Source organism: Canis lupus, chromosome 21 (genome assembly GCF_048164855.1).
Source record: "Canis lupus baileyi chromosome 21, mCanLup2.hap1, whole genome shotgun sequence".
In the NCBI taxonomy this organism is placed as follows: domain Eukaryota; kingdom Metazoa; phylum Chordata; class Mammalia; order Carnivora; family Canidae; genus Canis; species Canis lupus.
In genome coordinates this window covers 2482122-2503920 of record NC_132858.1, presented here as the reverse complement: position 1 = coordinate 2503920, position 21799 = coordinate 2482122, and the positions used below count along the sequence as shown (strand labels likewise).

Genomic DNA, 21799 nt, shown 5'->3' with positions numbered 1-21799 from the left:
TAAACGAAGTTTAAAAATATATACTGTTTTGTATAAAGCTTTTTTTTTTTAAGATTTTATTTATTTATTCATGAAACACACACACACACACAGAGGCAGAGACACAGGCCGAGGGAGAAGCAGGCTCCATGCAGGGAGCCTGACGTGGGACTCAATCCCAGATCTCCAGGATCACACCCTGGACTAAAGACGTCGCTAAGCTGCTGAGCCACCCGGGCTGCCCTGTTTTGTATAAAGCTTTTTAATTAATCATTAGGTGTGGACATTTATTGTCATTAAGTATTTTTTTTAAAAACGTTAAAACATAGCCTATAATATCCTAGTATTTAAATATGGCAAGAGTTAAATAATATTTTCATGTAGGATTTTTAAAAAATATTTTATTTATTTATTCATGAGAGACAGAGAGAGAGAGAGAGAGGCAGAGACACAGGCAGAGGGAGAAGTAGGCTCCATGCAGGGAGCTTGACATGGGACTCGATCCCAGGTCTCCAGGATCACACCCCGGGCTAAAGGCGGCACTAAACTGCTGAGCCACCCGGGCTTCCCTTCATGTAGGACTTTTTAGGTATCTGATGTTTCTCCATTAGATGTAACTTCACGATTTTTGTGACCCTTTCAGATTATTTACTTAAGATCTGGTTTATAAATAGAAGTTGGGTCAAAGAGTATGAGATTTTTAAGGTTAGTAATACAAATTGCCAAATGGCCCTTCAGAAAAGTTCTACTGATTTTTATTACCATCAATGAATGAGGTGTTTATTTGTATCTTTTCTTGTATTTAATATTAGTATTTTAATTTCATCACAAACCAGTTTTAATTTGCATTTATTTGATTGCTAGTGAGGTAGAATATGTTTATTTATATTAGTGGTAATATATATTTCTCCTTTTAAAATTATCATGTTCATTGTCCATTTTTTTCTATTTTGTTATTTAAATTTTTAGTTGATTCCTAATAACTCTTTATATATTAAAGATACTGTTTTTCTATCATTTTCTTCCAGTTGATCATAGCAGTTTGTGTGTTTTTTTCAATGCATAGAATGTATTGGTCTGGCTATAACTAACAAGCAGCCCACTTAAGCTAGCTCAAGTAAAGAAGTTTTAGTTTAAGGACCCATGTGGAGAGGTAAAGGGACTCTTATGAAAATCTAAGAACTGGAGCTATAATAACAAGGAGCTGGGAGGCAGTGCAGGATCAAGGTGGTTCCAGGTACCTCAGCTGGTAGAGTTAGTGTGTCTCCAAATTAGTGCCCCATCACTGATGTGACGCAGCTAGCTATTTTTGATTTGCCTGCTTCTTTTCCTCCCACTATCGAAGGGTCTACTATATGGCCAGAGTTGGCATTCTCTCCTCCCACCCTTGGTTTGGCCCATGATCCAGTGAAATCTCTCTTGCCTCCTCTACATCATGACTTTCTAGCTTTAGCTACCACTGCCAAAAAGCTATTCCCCCTCCCCCATTTCTTGGTTCAGATTTTTGAATGAGAGCAAGAGGGAGAGAAAGAGTGACAAGGGGGTAAAATGGGATTGTGTGTGGACTTGACTGGCCTGGCTTCACTGATCATGGAGGATCATAGGATGAGATCTGCTTGGGACCCCATGCCTTCTTTAGGTCCAGCTGGCTGAGGTGGGAGGCAGTAGTACAGGATATGAAATATAGCTGTCTGGGCAGCTGGGATTGTAGGCAATCATATTCCCTTAAAGAGAGTCTGAACATAACAGGTAATGATAAAAACTTTTTTAAAAAAAGATTTTATTTATTTACTCGTGACAGACACAGAGAGAGAGGCAGAGACACAGGTAAGAGGGAGAAGCAGGCTCCCTGCAGGGAGCCTGATGTGGGACTCGATCCCTGACCCAGGATCACAACCTGAGCCCAAGGCAGATGCTCAACTTCTGAGCCACCCAAGTGTCCCTCCCATCTAAAAAATCTTAAAAAGTTTTTAATGTGAAAGTAACTCGTAGTGGGAAAAAACAAACAAATAAAATAACATGTTAAAGTCTCTGAATCCCAAACCCCCACTATATATCATATACAACAATTTGGTGCATTTTCCTCAGATCATGCAGAGTGTATAGTACATTTTACTTCCAATACATAAAAACATATTTTAAGCAAAAGTAGGATAATAATGATTTTCAATGTGTTTTTTTTTCAACCAGTTCCATGACTGCTCACATAACTCCACCTTGTTTTCTCTAATGGCTGTATGTGCATATGGATGCAGGATCATTTATTTAATTGGTTCTTATTAATGATTATTTATGTTGTTTTCCCAGTAATTTCAGAGGCCAGAAATTGTTCCTTGTTTTGCTTGCTAAGGAAAATGGTGGTTATTCAGTTCTTTGTAACTCTGCTTGTGTGGGAAGGTTAAAGACTTTTTGTTCCAAAATCCCATGGGCACAGAGTCTCAGCTTTGCCATTGTTAGAGCCGGCATTGCATCGTAGAGCCCTGGTTACTGTGCGGGCTGGTCCCCTGAGCCCTGGCCTGGAGAGGTAGCTTCCCTTCCCCCAACAGGTAGCCTCCTTTTGGCCCCCTTCCTAGACAAAGAACCACTTGCCAAACAAATCCCTGGGACTGTGGATCAAGCTGAGTGAAGGAGGCATCGCTGTCAATCCTTTTTTTTTTTTTTTTTTTAAGATTGTATTTATTCATGAGAGACACAGAAAGAGGGAGAGAGGCAGAGACCCAGGCAGTGAGAGAAGCAGGCTCCATGCAGGGAGCACGACGTGGGACTCGATCCCGGGTCTCCAGGATCACAGCCTGGGCCTAAGGCAGACGGTAAACCGCTGAGCCACCCAGGGATCCCCTGTCAATCCTTTTATAACAGGAGCTGGCAAACTTTTTCTGTAAAGGGCCAGATAGTGAAGATTTTACGATTTGTAGGTCACAGGGTCTCCATTGCATCCATAAATGAATGGAGGTGGCTGTGTGCCAATATAGCTTTGTGGACACTGAAGTGTGAATTCCATATAATTTCATGTGCACAGAACATCATTTTTCTTTTGACTTTTCCCCAATCATTTAAAATATGTAAAAACTATTAGCCTGGGGCACCTGGGTGGCTCAGTTGGTTAAGTGTGCCTTCTGCTCGTGTCATGATCCCAGGGTCCTGGAAGTCTGCTTCTCCCTCTGTCTCTCCCCACCAGCTTGTTCTCTCTCTCTCTCTCTCAAATAAATGAATAAAATCTTTTTTTAAAAAGATTTTATTTATTTATTCATAGAGACAGAGACAGAGAGAGAGACAGAGAGACAGAGAGACAGAGACACAGGCAGAGAGAGAAGCAGGCTCCATGCAGGGAGCCCGACGCGGGACCCGATCCAGGGTCTCCAGGACCACACCCCGGGCTGCAGGCGGCGCCAAACCGCTGTGCCACCGGGGCTGCCCAAATGAATAATATCTTTTTTTTTTTTTTTCAAATGAATAAAATCTTAAAAAAAAAAAACAAACAAACAACCAAAACCCATTCTTAGCTTGCATACAAAAATAAGCGGAGGCACCAATTTGGCACTTGTGGTTCTCATACTTCTAATTTTATAACCTGATTCCTTGTGTTCTTCACTTTGATTCTGTTGAGATGGCTCATGTGTATCATTCAGTTATTGTTATTCTAGTTAGATCTTATGATGGAGAGTGAAGTCATTCATATTCTTAGTTCATGGCACCCTGTCCTCACTGGTCCCTAAAAGGCCCCCCTCTCTTGTGGGTTTTTGGTTCCCTGATACCATCATCCTGTACCCCATCTTCTCAATAGCCAGCATTCTGGAGTATTTAATGTATGTTCTCTAGTCCATAGGATTCTGTTCTCGTTGGTTTTTTAAAATGAGCTTTTCAGGTTTGGTTCTTATAAGACAAGTATCATTGATTTGCATGTGTGTATCTTTAATTTATAGAAGTGGTGTTGCATTGCAGAGGGCATTCTCATTTTTCCACTTGGCTCTATATCTAAAAGCTTATCCCTGTTGCCATGTGAACATTGAGTCCTTGCACTAGTTAGAAACTTGGGCTCTCCTGGTCAGTACACCACCTTTCATTTCATTTTTAAAAAGAAGTGTCCAAAAAAAAAAATAAATAAACAAATAAATAGAAGTGTCCTTGAGTGGAATTATGCGTGGCCTTGTGCCTCTTCAGAAATAGGTACCTTTGCCCTTATAAAGGGCAAGGAATTTGTGTATTTTAAAAATCAAAAATTTTTTTTGCCTTTTAAACTATAGATACCCATTAAAATTGTTAAGAAATTTTAAAAATTTTGTTCAAACAAAACCAAAGTCTAATTTATCCCTTTTAGTGTTCATTTATTTCTTTAATAATAATTTTATTGTATTTTTAAAAGTTTACATATTTGTTTTATCAATCTCTACACCCAGCCTGGGGCTGGAACTCATGATGCTGAAATCAAGAGTCACTTGCTCCACTGACCAAGCCAGCTGGACACCCCATTAGTGTTCATTTCTATGGGTTTATTATTTTTTAAAAAGATTTTATCTATTCATTCATGAGAGACACAGAGAGAGAGAGGCAGAGACATAGGCAGACGGAGAAGCAGGCTCCATGCAGGGAGCCCGATGTGGGACTCGATCCCAGGACCCCGGGATCACACTCTGAGCCAAAGGCAGACACTCAAACCCTGAGCCACACAGATGCCCTCTATGAGTTTTAATCAACACATACAATTGCACAACTGTCACTGCTGTCACACACACAGAACAGTACGGAGAGTTTAGTTGCCTCCAGTTCCCCCCTGCCCTGTTGTTGGCAGCTCCCCTCCTCACTCCTTGTCCTTGGCAATCACTGGTCATTTTTCTGTCCTAAGGTGATGCTTTTTCTGGAATGGGGCATAAATGGGAGAATACTTGCTGTGCTTTTTGGGTATGGTTTCTTTTACTCAGCACCACACAGTTGCTGCTCCATTATCTTGTGGTGTTTAATGTCTATAGGGTTTGAATTTCTTTATAGATATTTTTGTTATTATAATAAGAAAATTTGTTTTCAGACATCTTTCTACATTAGGCCTCCTTTCCTTGGTATTTGTCTGGAACACAGCGAGCTCTTTGGGTCCGTGTACCCCCTGACTGCTCCTTACTTGACATCATACTATGGATATTCACATTGTCTCCTGTTCAATCAGTAGTGTTCCCGAGGGCTGGATCCCTGCTTTGTCTTTATGTCCTTGCTATTCATGGAGACCTCCCTCCCCCAGTTAAATTCCCTTTTGAGGATTTCTGAAGGCCACTTAATTCTTACCAAACAATATTCTTTTTTCTTTTATTCTGGAAAACAAGTGGGATTCATAAATTGCAACTATTGTCCATTGTTTTGAAATAGGTTCTCAGTGAGGCCTGGCTGCGTTATTTTTGCCAGACTAACTACAATTACTGCATAAGAGAACATGGTTTATCCATAGCATATCTGTGAAAAGATATTTTTTTCCTGCTATTTGTAATACTCACTTGCAGATTGATTGATTGATTTATAAAGATTTTTATTTATTTATTCATGAGAGACACACAGAGAGAGGCAGAGACACAGGCAGAGGGAGAGCAGGCTCCCCATAGGGAGCCCGATGCAAGACTCAATCCCAGGACCCTGGGATCAACAACGTGAGCTGAAGGCAGACACTCAACCACTGAGCCACTCAGGCATCCCTCTAACAGCCTTCTTGTTGGTTTTGCAGCCAGAGCCCAAAGTTGGAGACCTGATTGAGATTTTCCGCCCTTTCTACAGACACTGGGCCATCTACGTTGGCGATGGATACGTGGTCCACCTGGCGCCCCCAAGTAAGGGTGCTAAGGGCCTCTGCTGTGCCAGGGCTGGGAGGAGAGGGAGATGGGGCAGCTGTGGGTAACAGGTGACCCCAGGTTTCTCCTTGATCCCCGACCAATGGTTGGTTCCTGAGTGCTGCAACAAGGCAGGTTGGTGTGGGGCCATGGTTTTCAAACTCTGCTCCTTGGAACCCTAGGGGCTCCCCCTAGGGGCTGAGGTGGGTTTCCAAGGGGATGGCCCTGCTTTTACAGTTTTAAATATTAAGGGTTTTTATCAAATATTCACCTATTAAGTGTAAACCTCCCTAAGAGAGCATGGGCTTTTGGGCAGCAGGCTTGGTGATGAATCTAGTTTCTACTCTCCAGTCTTGGTTGACTTACTGTAAACTGAAGGTAAGAGGACTTAACTAGGAGAATTCTGAGAATTCCCTACCCCTTTTCTTAAACTTTTTACTTAAACTGAAGTATAACATAAATACAGTACAGTGCACAAATATAGTAAAGTGTATAGTTGGTGAATTAAAAAAAAAGTCTCCATCGGTGTAACAATGACCAAGATCAAGATCTAGAACATATCCACTACCCTAAGAGGCTCCCACACGCTGCTTCAGCATCCTCTCATCTTCCCTAAAGACAACCACTACTCTAGTTCTCTTGCCGTAGATTATTTTTGCCTGTTCTAGACGTTCACGTAGGATTTGCCACAGATTCTGTGCTCTTTTACGTCTGGCTTCTTACCCTAAAGAAGTAAGGCCGGCGAGAGTCACTGGGTCGTGAATAGCAGGAGAAGTTCTTTTTCATTCTGTGTATTTTCTGTTATATGAACATACCTCAGATTGTTACCCCATCTTCTACCAATGGATGTTGGATTGGATTCCAGGTTTTGGCTGCTGTGAACATAGTGGCTGTGGACATTCTTGGCCATATCTTTGCCCACCCCTTTTACCTCTAACTAATGGCTTCACCCTGTACTTACAGAGAAATCAGAAGTAAGCAGAGTATATGGAACCTTCCCCAGCTCCGGTGAACCAAACCACCACCAACTGCACCCACCCAGTCTGCCTTTTCTTTTGTTAAGATGTGAAAAATGCCTTGTCCTTGTTTAAAAAGCCAACCTCTATGTGTGGGTCCTGGGTGCTCTCTTTTGTGAGCACTGTGCTCCTCAAATTCCTCACCTCCTGTATTATGGTCCCACTCTCTACTAGATTATTCCTACTGGCATAGAAACCACTGTACTAGCTCCTGTTGATGAAATGAACAAACACTCCCTCGACCTCATGTCTTCCCTAGCTAATTCCCTGTAGAGTGAATCTTTGATTGTCCACTGTGGCCCTCATCACTTCCTCTTGCCATTCTGTCTTTGGTTCCCTCCACCAGTCTCTCTTACTTACCCCCCTCCCAATGTAGCGCTTATCAAGGCTGCCGAAAGACTTTCCACATCTTAACGAAGCCACAGGTGAATTTTCTGGTCAAGGCTTACTTGGCTTCTTTGTAGCATTTGACATGAGATCTTCATCTCTGATCTTCCTCTGGCACTTGTCTTTCTTCCTCTTTCACTGGGCCTTTCCTTCTTGGTCTCCTATGTGGGCTCCTCCTTCTCTCCCATATCCCTCTTCCTGACTCTCTCAGGTGGCCTCATTGGGCCCATGGCTTCCAATACTTTCTATTGGTGGGTGTTTCCTAAGCGTCCCCTCAGCGCAGGCCTCCCTGCTTAGCTTCAGACTTGTATAACCTCTTGATTACTTGGCATCTCCACTTGGGTGTACAGTTGGTGCATTGAACTTGACATTCTCTGAAAGAAAGCCTCCGGTGGATGACAGCTGCTCGAGCCCAAAATCTAGGTATCATCCTCAATGCTTTTCACCCTGTATCTAATGCAACAGGAAATCTGGTTGTCTCTCTCTCCAAGAGGGACTCTGGGTCTAATCACTTGTCACCGTCTGCACTGTTGCACCCATCTGAAGCTCCTGCAGCTTGTTGCTGATCTCACTGCCTCTTGCCCACTTGTGGCCAGTCCCTCCTTCCCTGGGCAGCCAGCACAACCATTCTAAAGTATAAACCAGATTATGTTATTTCTCTCCTTAAAGTTCTTCTCCTTCTCCTTCTCCTCCTCCTCCTTCTTCTTCCTTCTTCCTTCTTCCTTCTTCTCCTTCTTCTTCTCCTTCTTCTCCTTCTTCTTCTTCTTCTTCTTCTTCTTCTTCTTCTCCTTCTCCTTCTCCTTCTCCTCCCTTCTCTTCCTTCCTTCTTTCTTCTCCTCCTCCTCCTCCTCCTCCTCCTCCTCCTCCTCCTCCTCCTCCTCCTCCTCCTCCTCCTCCTCCTCCTTCTTCTTCTTCTTCTTCTTCTTCTTCTTCTTCTTCTTCTTCTTCTTCTTCTTCTTCTTCTTCTTCTTCTTCTTCTTCTCTTTCTTCTTCTTTCTATCAGTTCAAGTTTAATAGAAACCACAAAGACCAAAAGTGATGTCCCACTACTGGACACATCAGTTAGCCTGCCCATAGCACAGGTCAGACTGTTTCCTCCAGAGGAAGAAAGGCTAGCTTCCCTGGCCCCTTCAGGAAAGGCCTGTTCTGTCCCAGACCATGTCTGCACCAAATCTAAAGTCTTGTGTTTTAAGCATCATAGTAGTACTAGAGAGATTTTGTTTTCATGGCTGCCCACTGTAGCCTGGCACTAAAGGGCCCAAGTGCTTACTTCTACTTAGAGAATTATTATTTGCTCTTCTGCACATCAGGCTTGATAGTATCATTTCCAGGCTTCCAGCCACTTCCTCATGCTTGTCAGCTAACTGGAAGGCCTGAACTAGTCTCAGAGTCTCATCCACAGAGGAGCCAACAAGGGGGTCATTCTCAGTCATCTGCCAAAGCAAACCTATATCATCAATAATAAAGAAGCCCTTGAACGAGACACATTCATCAGCCTTAAAGACTCCATATTCCTGAGTGATTGTACATATGGCGGTCTGATACCAGGGGAATGTTCATGGGTCCCAGCCCTCCTTGTTTCTTGGGTGTGTTGATTCATGCCAGATAACAAAAATGATAATCCACAGAAGTACCAGCCACTCGGCAGTTGAGTGATCTCCATGGGGCACACAAAGGAGAAGTCAAAAGAGTGGAGGAAGAACACAACGTATTTTCCTTTGTAGTCGGAGAGGCTGATGCCTTTGAACTGGCTATCTGGTGTAGTGGCCATGGCTTTGAAGGTTGGGCCAGGGTACCCAGTTTTGGCATTTCCTGAAGACATCTTGCTGTTGGCACCTAACCACTCTTGAGTGCCAGACCTTGCCCAGCCACCTCCTCTATCACACCACCCCAAGTTGAGTAAGACAGGTCCCTGGGAGGATGAGCAAAAGGCCATGACCAGGGTGTAGGGGTGCTTCTCACCATCTCTGAGACAGAACTCACCAAAAATCAGTCAGGAAGAAGACATCCCTTAGAGCTCTTGATCGGCTTTCTCATCACACTTAGAATAAGCTTCAGAGTCTGTACTGTGGCCCAGAGTCTGTACCGGACCTGGTGTGGTCTGGCCTCTGCCTGCCTCTCTGACCCAGATCTTTCTCTCCAGTGCTCTTGGGGTCTCTAGACATCAGCCACATTGGCCTTCCCACAGCCTCTGGAGTATTCCATGCTCTTCCTTCCCAAGCTCTTGCTCTTCCTTCTGTATGTGATGCTCTTCCCTGGATCTCAGCATAGCTGCCTCCTTTCCATCACTCCAGACTCCACTCAATATCTATTCCCTGGAGCAGCCCTCCATCCCGGGCCTTCTGGAGTCATCCCCTCCTGTAATATTTCACTTAATCTGATCCATAACACTTTTTCAACCTAAAAGTACCTGATTTTGTTTATTTTTTTAAGGTTTATTTTATTTATTCATTCATGAGAGACACAGAGAGAGAGGCAGAGCCATAGGCAGAGGGAGAAGCAGGTTCCCCGCAGGAAGCCCAAAGCAGAACTCGATCCCAGGACCGTGGGATCACATCCTGGGCCAAAGGTGGCAGACGCTCAACTGCTGAGCCACCCAGGTGTCCCTGCTTTTGTCTATTTGTTCATTGTCGGGGTGGGTCCTCTCACTAGAATGTGAGCTACTTAAATGCAGATGCACTGTCTAGTTTATTGCTGCTATCTCCAGCACCTTGGATGAGCACTGCCCCCCACCCCGCCACCCCGCTAGTAGGGCTGCAGCATTGACTACACTGAGTGGATGTCCCTGGTGGACAGGAGACAGGGAGGACATGGCAGGGATCCTGGGGACAGGTGTGCCACAGTCATTAGACAGATGATGCTCCTTAAAGGGAAAAGATGCTTCCACATGCATCTTCTCACTCGAACTTCACAGGAATCTTGCCAGATAGGTCAAGACTGACTCATGCCACTCAGAACATGGTAGAGATTTGAGTTAGAAGGAAGCTTGAGGAACAACTCTGATGATAATGACAGCTGACACCTGCTGGGCACTCATTCTGTGCCAGGCCCTGGAGAAAGCTGTGTACGTGGCCAGCTCCCATAACCCTTGCAGCCCCCCACCCCGCCCACATGGTGCTGTAGAGACAGGAAGGGCTGTTATTGTCCCTGTGCTACAAGGAATTGGGGACTCAGAAGTTAAGCACCTTGCCTAAGGTCACACAGCAGGTGGGAGGTGGTGCAAGTGGGACTCGAACTCTGGCTGTCTGACTTTCAACTCTGCCTTTACCCACGATGCTACACTACCCAGTCTGACATTTTCCAAAACTCACTCATCAGATGTGTGCCACAGCCACGTGCCCTTTCTGTGATTGTTTAATATTTTCCTTAATGGACTAACTTTAAAAATAGAAAGGAATTTTTTTAAAGGAGCTTTAAATAACTATATTGATATGTGTTTGTGTATCAGTTTTGGTAGGTATTTGGGGGCTTGCACATCATTGGCTCAGCAAAGTTAAGTGGCATGTCAAGACCACTCAGTGATGCAGCCAGAATCCAAGCCCAGAGTTTCTGATCATCAGCCCGTGCCCTCGTGTACCACCCCCAGAGCGGCACTCTCAGCGCAAAGTTTAAGGAAGCCTTACTCTTAGGGTTTGACTGTGTACGTGCCTAGCCCTGAAGTGTGGAGCCTCCTTAAGTTTCGTGGTGTAGGTACCCTGCTTACCTCACCTCCTTCTCAGCCTTGCCACCCTCCCTACTTGGGGGCTGAAACTCACATGGTCCCATTCCCACATTGACGCCCTCCACAGACTCAGAACTCTGCATGGCACCATTTCTTTTCTTTACTCCAATGGCTCCTTCAAGCACCTCCTGCCCTATTGGTAGGAAGCCTGAACTACCCTGGTTTTCTAAAATCTCAGGAATATACTCAGGGCAAAGGGGCTTAGTCCTCTTTGGAAAGGCCTGGAATCTGATCAGCCCCTCCTGCCATTGCTTGTTCCTGTCACATGGTGTCACCTGGAAGACTGTTCCTGCGCAGCTAACAGGGTGCCTCTGCTGCCAGGAAAGGCCTTGGAGATCCCATCCCAGCAGGGCCGCAGAGGCTCTTCGAGGGATAGTGGGTCTCTCTGGGGCCTACCTCTTTGGTACGCACACAGTCTTTCAGCCATCACAAACAAAGCACGCTCACATTGTGTAGGTTGACTGCCTTGGGACACTTGCCCAGTCTCTGTGCTGACATCAGCCTTTCCTCCACACCATCCTGGTCCTTGTATTGACCCTAGACTCCCTTTCTTTGAGTTTTCTTTTCTTTTCTTTTCTTTTCTTTTTTTTAATTGAAGTGTAGTTGACATACGATGTTATATTAGTTTCAGGTGTACAGGGTAGTGACTGGACAAGTCTACATGGTGTGCTGTGCTCACAAGTGTAGCCATTATCTGTCCCATACAACGCTAGTACACCACCACTGACTATATTCCCTGTGCTGTGTCTTTTATCATCATGACTTACTCATGCCATAGCTGGAAGCCAGTACTTCCCAACCCCCTTCACCCATTTTTTCCCATCTCCCCACTCCTTCCCTTCTGTAACCACCAGTTTAGTCTTATGGGTCTGTTTCTGTTTTTCATTTCTTTAGTCACTTCTTTTGTTTTTGGGATTCCACTTATGAGTGAAATCGTATGGTATTTGTCTTCCTCTGTCTGACTTCTTTCACTGAGCACAAGTAACCTTCTAGGTCTGCCATATTGTTGCAAAGAGCAAGATCTCATCCTTTTTAATGGCAGAGTAATATTCCACAGACAGTTTAATTTCTGGAGCTTTGTTGCCCCTTTGCCCCTCAGCCTTGGCCGGGGCCATGCTGGTGTACCTACGGGCCTCCCTGGCAATGCCTCTCCAGCTGTGGATCCCTTTGGGTACTTTGCTCCAAGGAGAACTACAAATCCATTCGCCTTTTCTGCAGTCTTCAGCTTTGTATTTGTCAGGGAGTGTAGCCTTGATGGAATCACAGAAGGTTCATAATCTGTTCCCCCAGGGAGATGGGGGTGCTCAGGGCCCATATTTGTATAAAAGAGGGCCCCTGAGGAGCCACAGGGTGAAGAAGGCCCCTTCTCTAGGTTAAAAAAAAATCAGAATGAATCATGAAACTTCACCATTCCTCATTTCAGATAAGGAAACCAGGGCCCAGACCACAAGCACCTTCTCCAGAGCCACACAGTGTATGTCTGACCCTGCTCCCTTTTCCCTTTCCTTCTGCTCATGCTGTTGTGGAGGGTGCCAAGGGCCTGTGGATGGACCCCTCTGGGCCTGCCCAGAACCAATCCCTCTGTTTTCCCTTTGCCAATCCTCAGGTGAGGTTGCGGGAGCTGGTGCGGCCAGCGTCATGTCCACCCTGACCGAGAAGGCCGTGGTGAAGAAGGAGCTGCTGTACGATGTGGTCGGGAGAGACAAGTACCAGATTAATAACAAACACGATGACAAGTACTCGCCGCTGCCGCCCAGCAAAATCGTCCAGCGGGCGGAGGAGCTGGTGGGGCAGGAGTTGCCCTATTCGCTGCCCTGTGAGAACTGCGAGCACTTTGTGAACGAGCTGCGCTACGGGGTGGCCCGCAGTGACCAGGTGCGTCCTCAGCCTGTGTCCCTGGCCGCATGAGCCAGAGCAGTCTGCGGGCTGATGGTGGCCGGGCCCCGTAGACCAGTGCAGTCTGTGAGTCACAGCCAGGGTGGAATCTGGTGTTTCCAGGATAGTGCTGGTTGTCTTTTCTCACTTAAACATTACTGCAAGTGAAGAAACCACACCAGAAGTTTCCTGGGACCTCGCACAGAGGAGCTGTGGAGCATAAACAGCTCATTTTCTGAGGCTTAACAGAATTTCAGTTTGTCCACATTAAAAAAAAAAAAAAAAGCAGATTTCTTAGCATGTCTAATGATGGGAGTTTTGCTGGTCCATAATATCCTGCTCTAAGACCTGTGCTGCATGCCAGCGGCCGTTCCCATGATCAGAGATCTTGTAATCAGCTCCCAGGCCTGGCTCACCTGGCAGGCTGGCCCCTAGGAGATGGACAGCAGGGAAGTCTGGGCGTGGTGCTGACTCTCTGGGGACGGTCACGGCCCCTGTAGAATATGCACTCTCAGGACTAACCAGGGCCCATGGTCTTGTATTTGCTTACGCTCTTTGTGCAGCACGTGCTCAGTGAGGCTATTGTTGATTTCCTTGACAAAGTACTTTTTGTATGAAGCTGCTGCCTCATTTGTTCTTACTCCATGAGGTTCTGTAAAGACCAAAGGCCACATGGTTCCTCCTGCATTATCTGCAAACTGTTTCTCCCACCCTGACAAATGGCTTAGCTAGAAAGGCTCTGGGGACAGATGCTCTCATGCAGGTTCCCTCCAGGACCCCTGCTGCCACAAAGCCATGCTTGATGACCTCTGAAGGAAAGCTCAAGACTGAGTGGCAGTTAAACCCCAGGAGGTCAGGAGCTTCCTCCAAACCTTGTTGTGGCTTCTGGCTGCTTGGAACGCCAGGTCTGGATCCCAACTGATGTAAATGACACTGGTGTGTTTCCTGACAGTGCACATGGCTATGGTGGGCACATTTACGGGCAGCGCCAAGATCTATATTTTTTAACCATTGAAGACCTCCAGATTCTTCTCTGTAATGGTCCTTGGGGGTTTTGGCAGCCACAGCATACAATCGAGGCAAGCTGTGCTTGGGGAGTGAGGGCATAGTTGACCGTCTCAGGTAAGGGTGTGTTAGTTTTGGGTACAGAGTTTGTATTTTCATCCTTTTAATTCCTGGGATTTGGGGGTCCATGGGCTTCGTTGGATTTCTTGGCATCAAATGATAATGAGACATCTTTTTCTTTGCCGTTCTTGATTCTGCCTAAGTGCCTGGCTCTGTTCATGGGTGCAATTTCTCCATCCTTGATCGTGACACTCTTTTAATGCCGCATGTGGGAAAAAGTACAGTTCTGCTGATTTGGGGACTTGTGCCTTTATTTGGGGGCAGTGGCTATGACAGCAAACTCTCCCTTTGCATTGTCACAGGAGCTGTTGAGCCTGGATAGTGCTGGAAATAGGAAGAAGTCGAGCTTTCTCACTGATTCCTGCTGATTTCAATTGTTTCCACTGTGTTTTGTTCATGTCAGTGTTGCTGCTATACATGCAGGCTATAAAGACATTGTGGCTCACAGACTGGGGAAGGAGCTGGGGAAAGGGCCACTGCATACACTGGCCTGGTAGACAGACTGCAAATTAAAAAAAATTTTTTTTAAGATTTTATTTATTTATTCATGAGAGACACAGAGAGAGAGGCAGACATGAGACTCGATCCCAGGACCCCGAGATCATGACCTGAGCCAAAGGCAGCCACTCAACCACTGAGCCGCCCAGATGCCCCCAGATTGCAAATTAAGACAATAGACTTCTGCGTTGGGATGTTTTCTAAGGTGCGGAGTGCATCCTCAGCACCCAGTAACAGAAGGCATTTTCTTGACATTGAGTCTGAGGCTCTTGATGCCTTGGGAGCTTGAGTCTCTGGCCCTCATGTTTTAGGTCTGTGGCATACTGTCAGGTTTTCGAATTGTCCACAAAGAGAGCTGTGTACATCAAACATAATTGTTGAAGTAAAAGAAGAACTAGCCACACCGGACCTAATTACTGAAAGCTTATTAGAGGCAGACCAAGCCCTGGTCTGAACCACCAGTAGCTATGCGTGAGTGCGCTTTTAGGCATGTGAAATAAACCAGGTCAAGGACCAGAGGTCAAAGGGGAGGGGGAATGTTTCAAACAAAGTGAAGGATGAATCTGAGCTCTGTGCTGTGTGTGTGTGTGTGTGTGCACTCAGCAGCCCCCTAACAAAGCCAAACTATCACATCAGCAGTCATCTGCTTCTGTTAGATCTGTGTAACATGTAGTTAGTTGCCTATGTGCTATGTCAGTGATGTTTTCCTGTGCTTGTTTATTAGGACGTCACCTGTTTATCCTCCTAAAACTCCCATACTCTCTGCCTCACTGATGGGATGGTTTCCTCCTCATCTTCTTGCCTTTTCAAGTTTTGGAAACATGCTGTTGGCATTTGAGGTTAGCAGGTGCACAAAGGTTTGGTATCAGGTTTCTGGGCTTACTATGCATGCTTCTATCTCTTTGTCTTTTGCTGTTTTTTTTTCTGGAAAATATTTTATAATTTAAGTTCTAAATTTTGAAAGTAATGCATGCACACAATTTGAAAAAAAACAAACAAACAAACAGTACTCAAAAAAGACCTGTAACAAAAACCTCTCTCTACTCCTCCCCATCTGCCCAGGCAGCCACTCGTCTCTCTTTCAGTTTGGCATTTACCTATCTCTGAATTTCTAAGCAATATATGTATACTATCATCTTTTTAAAAAAATATTTTATTTATTTATTTGAGAGAGAAAGAGTGAGTGCAAGAGCACAAGTGGGAAAGGGCAGAAGGAGAAGAAGAAGCAGACACCCCGCTGAGCAGAGAGTCCAAAGTGGGGCTTGATCCCAGGACCCTGAGATCATGATCTGAGTTGAAGGCAGAAGCTCAACCACTGAGCCACCCAGGTGGCCCTGCTACCATCTTATTTGAAAAATTTAGGGATCCCTGGGTGGCGCAGCGGTTTAGTGCCTGCCTTTGGCCCAGGGTGTGATCCTGGAGACCCGGGATCGAATCCCACGTCAGGCTTCCGGTGCATGGAGCCTGCTTCTCCCTCTGCCTGTGTCTCTGCCTCTCTCTCTCTGTGTGTAACTATCATAAATAAATAAAAATTTAAAAAAAAAAGAAAAATTTAGATATGCTCTTTTGACAACTTCTTATGCTAAGTGAAGACTAAACTGTTTAAATCATTGTTCCTGCCCCTTCCCCATTCTCTCCCTATCATTTTATATTATATATTTTTATTAAATTAACATTCAGTGTTTGTGTTATGTTTATGTAAATTTTACTCACAGCTGAGAGTTGTAGTGTATTATGAATTTTCTTTTTGGGGGGGAAGGGTTTCTTTTTTCTTGAAGATAATTATCTCCTTACATCACTCATTTTCTCTTGTACCTGTTGTCAGTTCTCCGTATACTTTTCCACAAGGGAAATCATGTCCACTAGTCTATCATTTTCAAGATGTTCCCCTTGGACACCTCCATCCCCAGAGATGGCCATTCTGCTGTCTATGCTGGTTGGCTCTTGGCTGACTGCATGGCTTTACCCCAGGACCTCCCTTGTCTCTCATTCTTGAGGTTTTCTTTGCCTTCCTCTTGGATTGGATTCCCTGGTTCTATGAGCTCTTCATTTCTTTATTTCTCTGTTTTTCTCTCAATTTAGGTAGAGCACATCCCTCAGAAGTTGCCTTTGATTAGAAAAACAGCACTGGAATAACGGGGCCACCAGGCTCTGGGGACACACCTCTCCCCTCTGGTTTGGCTACTGTATGAGCTTCCTATGGCTGCTATAACAAATCACCACAGATTTCATGGCGAAAAACACGCCAAAATTATTGTCTCACAGTTCCCGAGGTCAGAAGTCTGAAAATAACTATACAGGGTAAAATCAAGATGCCAGCAGGGCTCTGCTCTTTTCTGGAGATTCTAGGGGAGTATCTGTGTTCTTGTCTTTCCCAGCTTCTGGAGGCTTCCTGTACTTGTGGCCTGTCCTCCATTTTCAAAGCCAGCAATTGCCAGTTGAGCCTTTCTCACACTGCATGATACTGATGCTTCTGACTCTCTCTTACATCTTTTGAGAAACCTTGTGATGACACTGGGCCCACCTGGATCATCCAGGATTATCTCTCCTCCCCCTTTATTAAGGTAAATTGATTAGCAATTTAATTCCATCTGGAATCTTAGTTCCCCCTTAACCATGTAACACAATATAATTAGAGGTTCCTGGAATTAGGACGTAGACACCTTGAGAGGGACCATATGTCTCCTTACCCCTATTCTCTACAGCTGGTACAAAGTTGTTGCCCTGGAGTCTGCCCTCCCCATCGCTCTCAAGTTCCCTTCTATCCTCTCCTGCGCTGCTGTGCCCTCTTCTGTGGCTCACATCTTCCCTGGTTCACCTTCTTGTTTTGGTGGAACTTCCTTCAGCAGCTTCTTGAAAAAGGATGTATGGAAGGTACGTTTTTTGAAACCCTCATTTCTGAATTATTTTTTATTTTACTCTTCCACTTGGTTTTATGGTTTGGGTACAGAACTCTAGGTTAGAAACTGTTTTACTTTGGACTTTTGGAGGCAATGTTCTACTGTCTTCTTGCTTCCAGCATCTCTTTGGAGAAATCTAAAGTCATCCGAACTCTTGATCGTTCCTGTTTCCTATTTTTCTCCCCCTGCTCTAGCAATCGCAGTGTCTTTTCTTTATCCAATTTTCTAGAATTTCACAGTAATTTGTTTTGGTGGGGACCTACGTTTATCCACTAAGAGGGGCCTCAGAGCACCATTTCATTTTTTTTTTTTTTTTTTTTTAGAGCACCATTTCAATCTGAAAACGTATGTCCTTTAGTCCTGTTAATTTTCATGAACTATTTCACTCTTGATTCGCCTCTGAGTTTCCTATATTATTTCTGTCTGGAACATATATTAATCAGATGTTGGACTGCCTGGATTATCCCTTATTTTTTATCTTTGACTTCTATTTTCTGTGTTTTTATCTTTTTGGTATATTTTTTTTCCCTAGAGATTTCCTCAACTTTATCTTTCAAACTTTTTATTGACTCTGTCATTTCCATTGTACTTTCTAAGAATTGTACCATGTTCTTTTTAAAAAATATTTTATTTATTTATTTGAGAGAGAGAAAACACAAATGGAGGGAGGGGAAGAGGGAGAGGGAGAAGCAGACTTCCTGCTGCGTAGGGAGCCTGACACGGGGCTCGATCCCAGGACCCCAAGATCACGACTTGAGTTGAAGGCAGACGCTTAACTGACTAAGCCACCCAGGTGCCCTATAGCACCCTGCTCTTATTTATTGGATGCAATATGTTCTTTTATTCTCTGATGATAGTTTTTAAAAAGATGTTTTCTAGATATGATTTCTGTTTCTTCAGATTGTTTTTTATTTGTTTTGCTCTCTATTTTGTTTTATTTTTTAAGATTCTATTTATTTGACAGAGATAGATAGATAGATAGAGAGAGAGAGAGAGAGAGAGAGAGAACACAAGCAGGGTGAGTGGCAGGCAGAGGAAGAGGGAGAATCAGGCTCCCTGCTCTACAGGGAGCCTGATGTAGGGCTCGATCCCTGGACCCTGGGATCATAACCTGAGCTGAAGGCAGACGCTTAACCAACTGAGCCACTCAGGCATCCCTGTCTTCTGTTTCATAGGTCCTTCTCAGATGTCTAGTTTCTTGGTCATTTGCCAATGATTAAAGGTGGGGGATTTGCTGCCTAATGGAAGCTTTGAATGAACTGGAAGGGGACAGTGGCTTGTTGACTTTGAGTTTCCCTCCTGGATGATAAAGGTGGACAGTTTGGGAGTCCTTGGCATGAGTATCTTTTCTTTCTTTCTTTTTTTCTTTCTTCTTTTTTTAAAGTTTATTTATGTAAGCAATCTGTATACCCAGTGTGGGGCTCGAACTCACCACCCCAAGATTAAGAGTCGAATACTCCCCCGACCGAGCCAGCCAGGCACCTTAGATATCTTTTGTTTCCACTTGGGCTGGTCAGATTCTCCAGGAAAGTTTTCCTGACTCTGGTGTGGTAGGTAAAGTTCTGGGGGAGCAGAGAGAGGGAGGAAGGCCAAGAGTCTCACAGCATGTTTATGGTCTCCCAGTCCCTTGTTTTTGGTATGATATCTGCATCCTCATGTGTGCTTCTCGATTCCCAGGCCCCCAAGTCTTCTTCATCCTCCGCAGAGAATAAACCTTCAGACTTCTGCTGTCATTGGGCAGGAGGTGGGGTGGGGGCATCCGGGGATCTAGCTGAAGCTCTTTCTCTCTGCTGTTTCCAGAAGTATTTGCTGTTGCAAATAGCTGACCCTTCCCAAGTCTCCTGTTGTATAATTCGGATTGATCCTCAACTTTTCCCACTGCTGCTTTAGAATTTAGAATTCTGTAGGTCCTTGTGGAATTACACCTAAAACAAATGCCTTACTGGGAACCCTGGGTGGCTCAGTGGTTGAGTGTCTCCTTTTGGCACAGGGGGTGATCCTAGGGTCCTGGGATTGAGTCCCACATTGGGTTCCCTGTGGGGAGCCTGCTTCTCCCTCTGCTGATGTCTCTGCCTCTCTCTCTGTGTCTCTCATGAATAAATAAATAAAATCTTTTTAAAAACCCAAAAAACAAAAAAACAAATGCCTTACTTTACTCTTGGGTAGGTTTCAGGAGGGAGTGAAATTTGACATGTGTTCACTTTTTACCCTGAGATCTACTCTTACTTTTGCAACATTTCTTTTTTTCTATATGAGCAATACAAGTCAGAAATACTAATAATTTAAAGTATCGCGTCACTACTACTCCTAAGTGGGTCATTTATATAAGAACCCATAAAGAGCACCTCTGTGCCTGGCAGAGCCGGGTGCGGAGGATGCAGTGAGGAACAAGATAAATGACACAGGTGAGGTCCTTGCTCTTCCTGGAGTCACAGTAGTGACCTAGTAAGTGTTCGAGAGCAGTTCCTGGGCCATCTCACACTTGCTTCAAGGGCTCCCCGATGGCCAGACAGGATGTCAGCCATCTGGGCTTCATCTCATCCATTCCACTACTACCCCTGGGGACTTGTGTGCTTTAAATACCTACTGTGGATTGGGTTGTACTGCCCTGGCCAGCTGACTCCATGCAGCTGTCCTTTCCCCAGCCAGCCCTCATTTCTCTGCCAATATTTGTTGACTCCTGGGTTTGTCAAGTGGGCCAAGGGGTGCATAAGTCTCCTTGAGTTGAATGTTCTTGTTGAATGTACAGCCCGTACTCGGATTCCCAATGGGCTCTGACCTCCCCTGCTCTCTCTTGCAGGTCAGAGATGCCGTCATGGCGGCTGGCATCGCAGGAGTGGGCTTGGCAGCCATGGGCCTCATTGGAGTCATGTTCTCAAGAAACAAGCGGCAGAAGCAATAAGTTGAAGGGATTATCCTGTCAGCAGTGACTTTATACATTTAGGAGGTCTCGTTGCACCAGAGGTTTTGAGGTTTGGTTTGTGGATTTCATTCTGTTTTATAATAAGGCTTATTTTTACAGAATAAAATAAAGCCCAACAGGGGAGGATTTTACTGGAAGAAATGCAGCAGGAATTGCCTGGTGTGAAGTCTATTAAGGGCACAGCTGGGCTCTGTGTCTGGCCACACCAGATTGTGCTGTGGCCCTTTGGTGGTTTTCTCTTACTTTCTCTTTGTGGCTGCATTCTTGATCTTGCAGGAGACAGTCCAGCTCTAGTTCTTTCAAGTAATGGGAATTTCTGGTTGTGGGGAAACAGGGGAACAGCAAGGGAGATGCACAGACCTGGCTGATAATGCAAGAACAAGGACCATTGGACACCTAGAATCCTTGGCCTGGAACTAGAGCCAGCATGGTTTCTAGGACTCCGCAGCTGGAGTCTATGGATGTTCCATGAAGTAAAACCCGAACCAAAGCAAACTTCTGCCATAAGGAAAGTCAGTAGATGCTCTTTCCAATCTTGTGGAAACCTCCTGTATCTCCTTCTGTTCTCCACATCCTTCCTCTGCCTTGTGGCTCCTACTCCCCAATGCTCCTGCTTCCTTTCCGCTTGGGCTTGCCGCAAGCCCCAAATCCGATCCCACACCCCTCCTGGGCCCTTCTTCCTGGATCCCCTCAGTTTCACTCTACCCATGGACTGAGGCTCTTGGCTTTCCAGCTCATCCTATTCATGGGCCAATCAGCTCTGCCCAGGAGGATGGGTCACATGGTGGGGAGTTGCCTCAGACCTTCCTGGCTGTGGCTGCCCACATGACTGGCCTCCTGGTGGTGGAGCCCTCCTGGGAGGGCTTGGGGATGAGGCAAGACCTGTCATGGCTGGTCACTTGAGTACTGTTGCTACTGCTTGCTGGACTTGGCAGATGTTCAAAGTCGCCATTTCTCTGAAGGAGGCTTTCATGGCTTCCTCAGAAATATTCTCCTGGGACAAACTGGCCTTCCATCCACAGGGCAAGGCTTCCCATCTGGTTGCAAAAGTTTCTTTTGTTGATCTTGGTTGTCTAGAGACTGGATGGGAGCCTGCGCAGGACTCACAATGGCTCCATGCCAGCTGCCTCCTGCTTGACCCAATCTGGTCCAGAGTAAACACATGCATCCTGGGATCGAGCCTGCTTCTCCTCCCTCTGCTGGCCGCTCCCCGCTTGTGCGCTCTCAATCTCACTCTGTCAAATAAATAAATAAAACCTTTAAAACAAAACAAAACATAAGTGCCTTTCCACATTCTGTGAGCTGTTCTAGCAAGTCATTGAACCTAATAGGGATCATGGGAACCCCCAATGTATAACCTATGGATAGAAGGACAGGGGCCTTGGACTTGTGGATGACATCTGAAAGCAGGAGCAGGGGCTATAATCCTGTGAGACTAAGCCCTTACCATGGGGTCTGTGCTAGCTCCAGGTATCACTGTCAAAATTGAAATGAATTGTTGAACATCCGTTTGGTGTCTGGAGAATCGCAGGATTGGTTGATGGTGTAAGAAAACACTCCAAGAGGTT

General features: G+C 45.2%; 1 protein-coding gene and 1 pseudogene across 10 annotated transcripts in view; one reads left to right on the top strand and one right to left on the bottom strand.

Annotated features, from left to right (window-relative positions):
- Positions 1–21511, top strand: part of PLAAT3 (phospholipase A and acyltransferase 3) — a 31796-nt gene extending 10285 nt beyond the window's left edge. For 4 of the 10 annotated variants that reach the window (XM_072789600.1, XM_072789599.1, XM_072789598.1 and 1 more), the window contains exons 3-6: positions 5684–5786; positions 12517–12785; positions 17114–17282; positions 20109–20376. In XM_072789600.1, the coding sequence (XP_072645701.1) occupies positions 5684–5786; positions 12517–12785; positions 17114–17282; positions 20109–20215 (648 nt within the window). In that variant the 3' untranslated portion in view covers positions 20216–20376. Of the gene's footprint in view, positions 1–5683; positions 5787–12516; positions 12786–15132; positions 15248–17113; positions 17283–20108 lie in introns of all 10 variants that reach the window. The other 6 variants (XM_072789605.1, XM_072789604.1, XM_072789603.1 and 3 more) reach the window with 3 other exon arrangements.
- LOC140612332 (peroxiredoxin-1 pseudogene) lies at positions 8462–9011 on the bottom strand (annotated as a pseudogene).
- Positions 21512–21799: the final 288 nt, after the last annotated feature.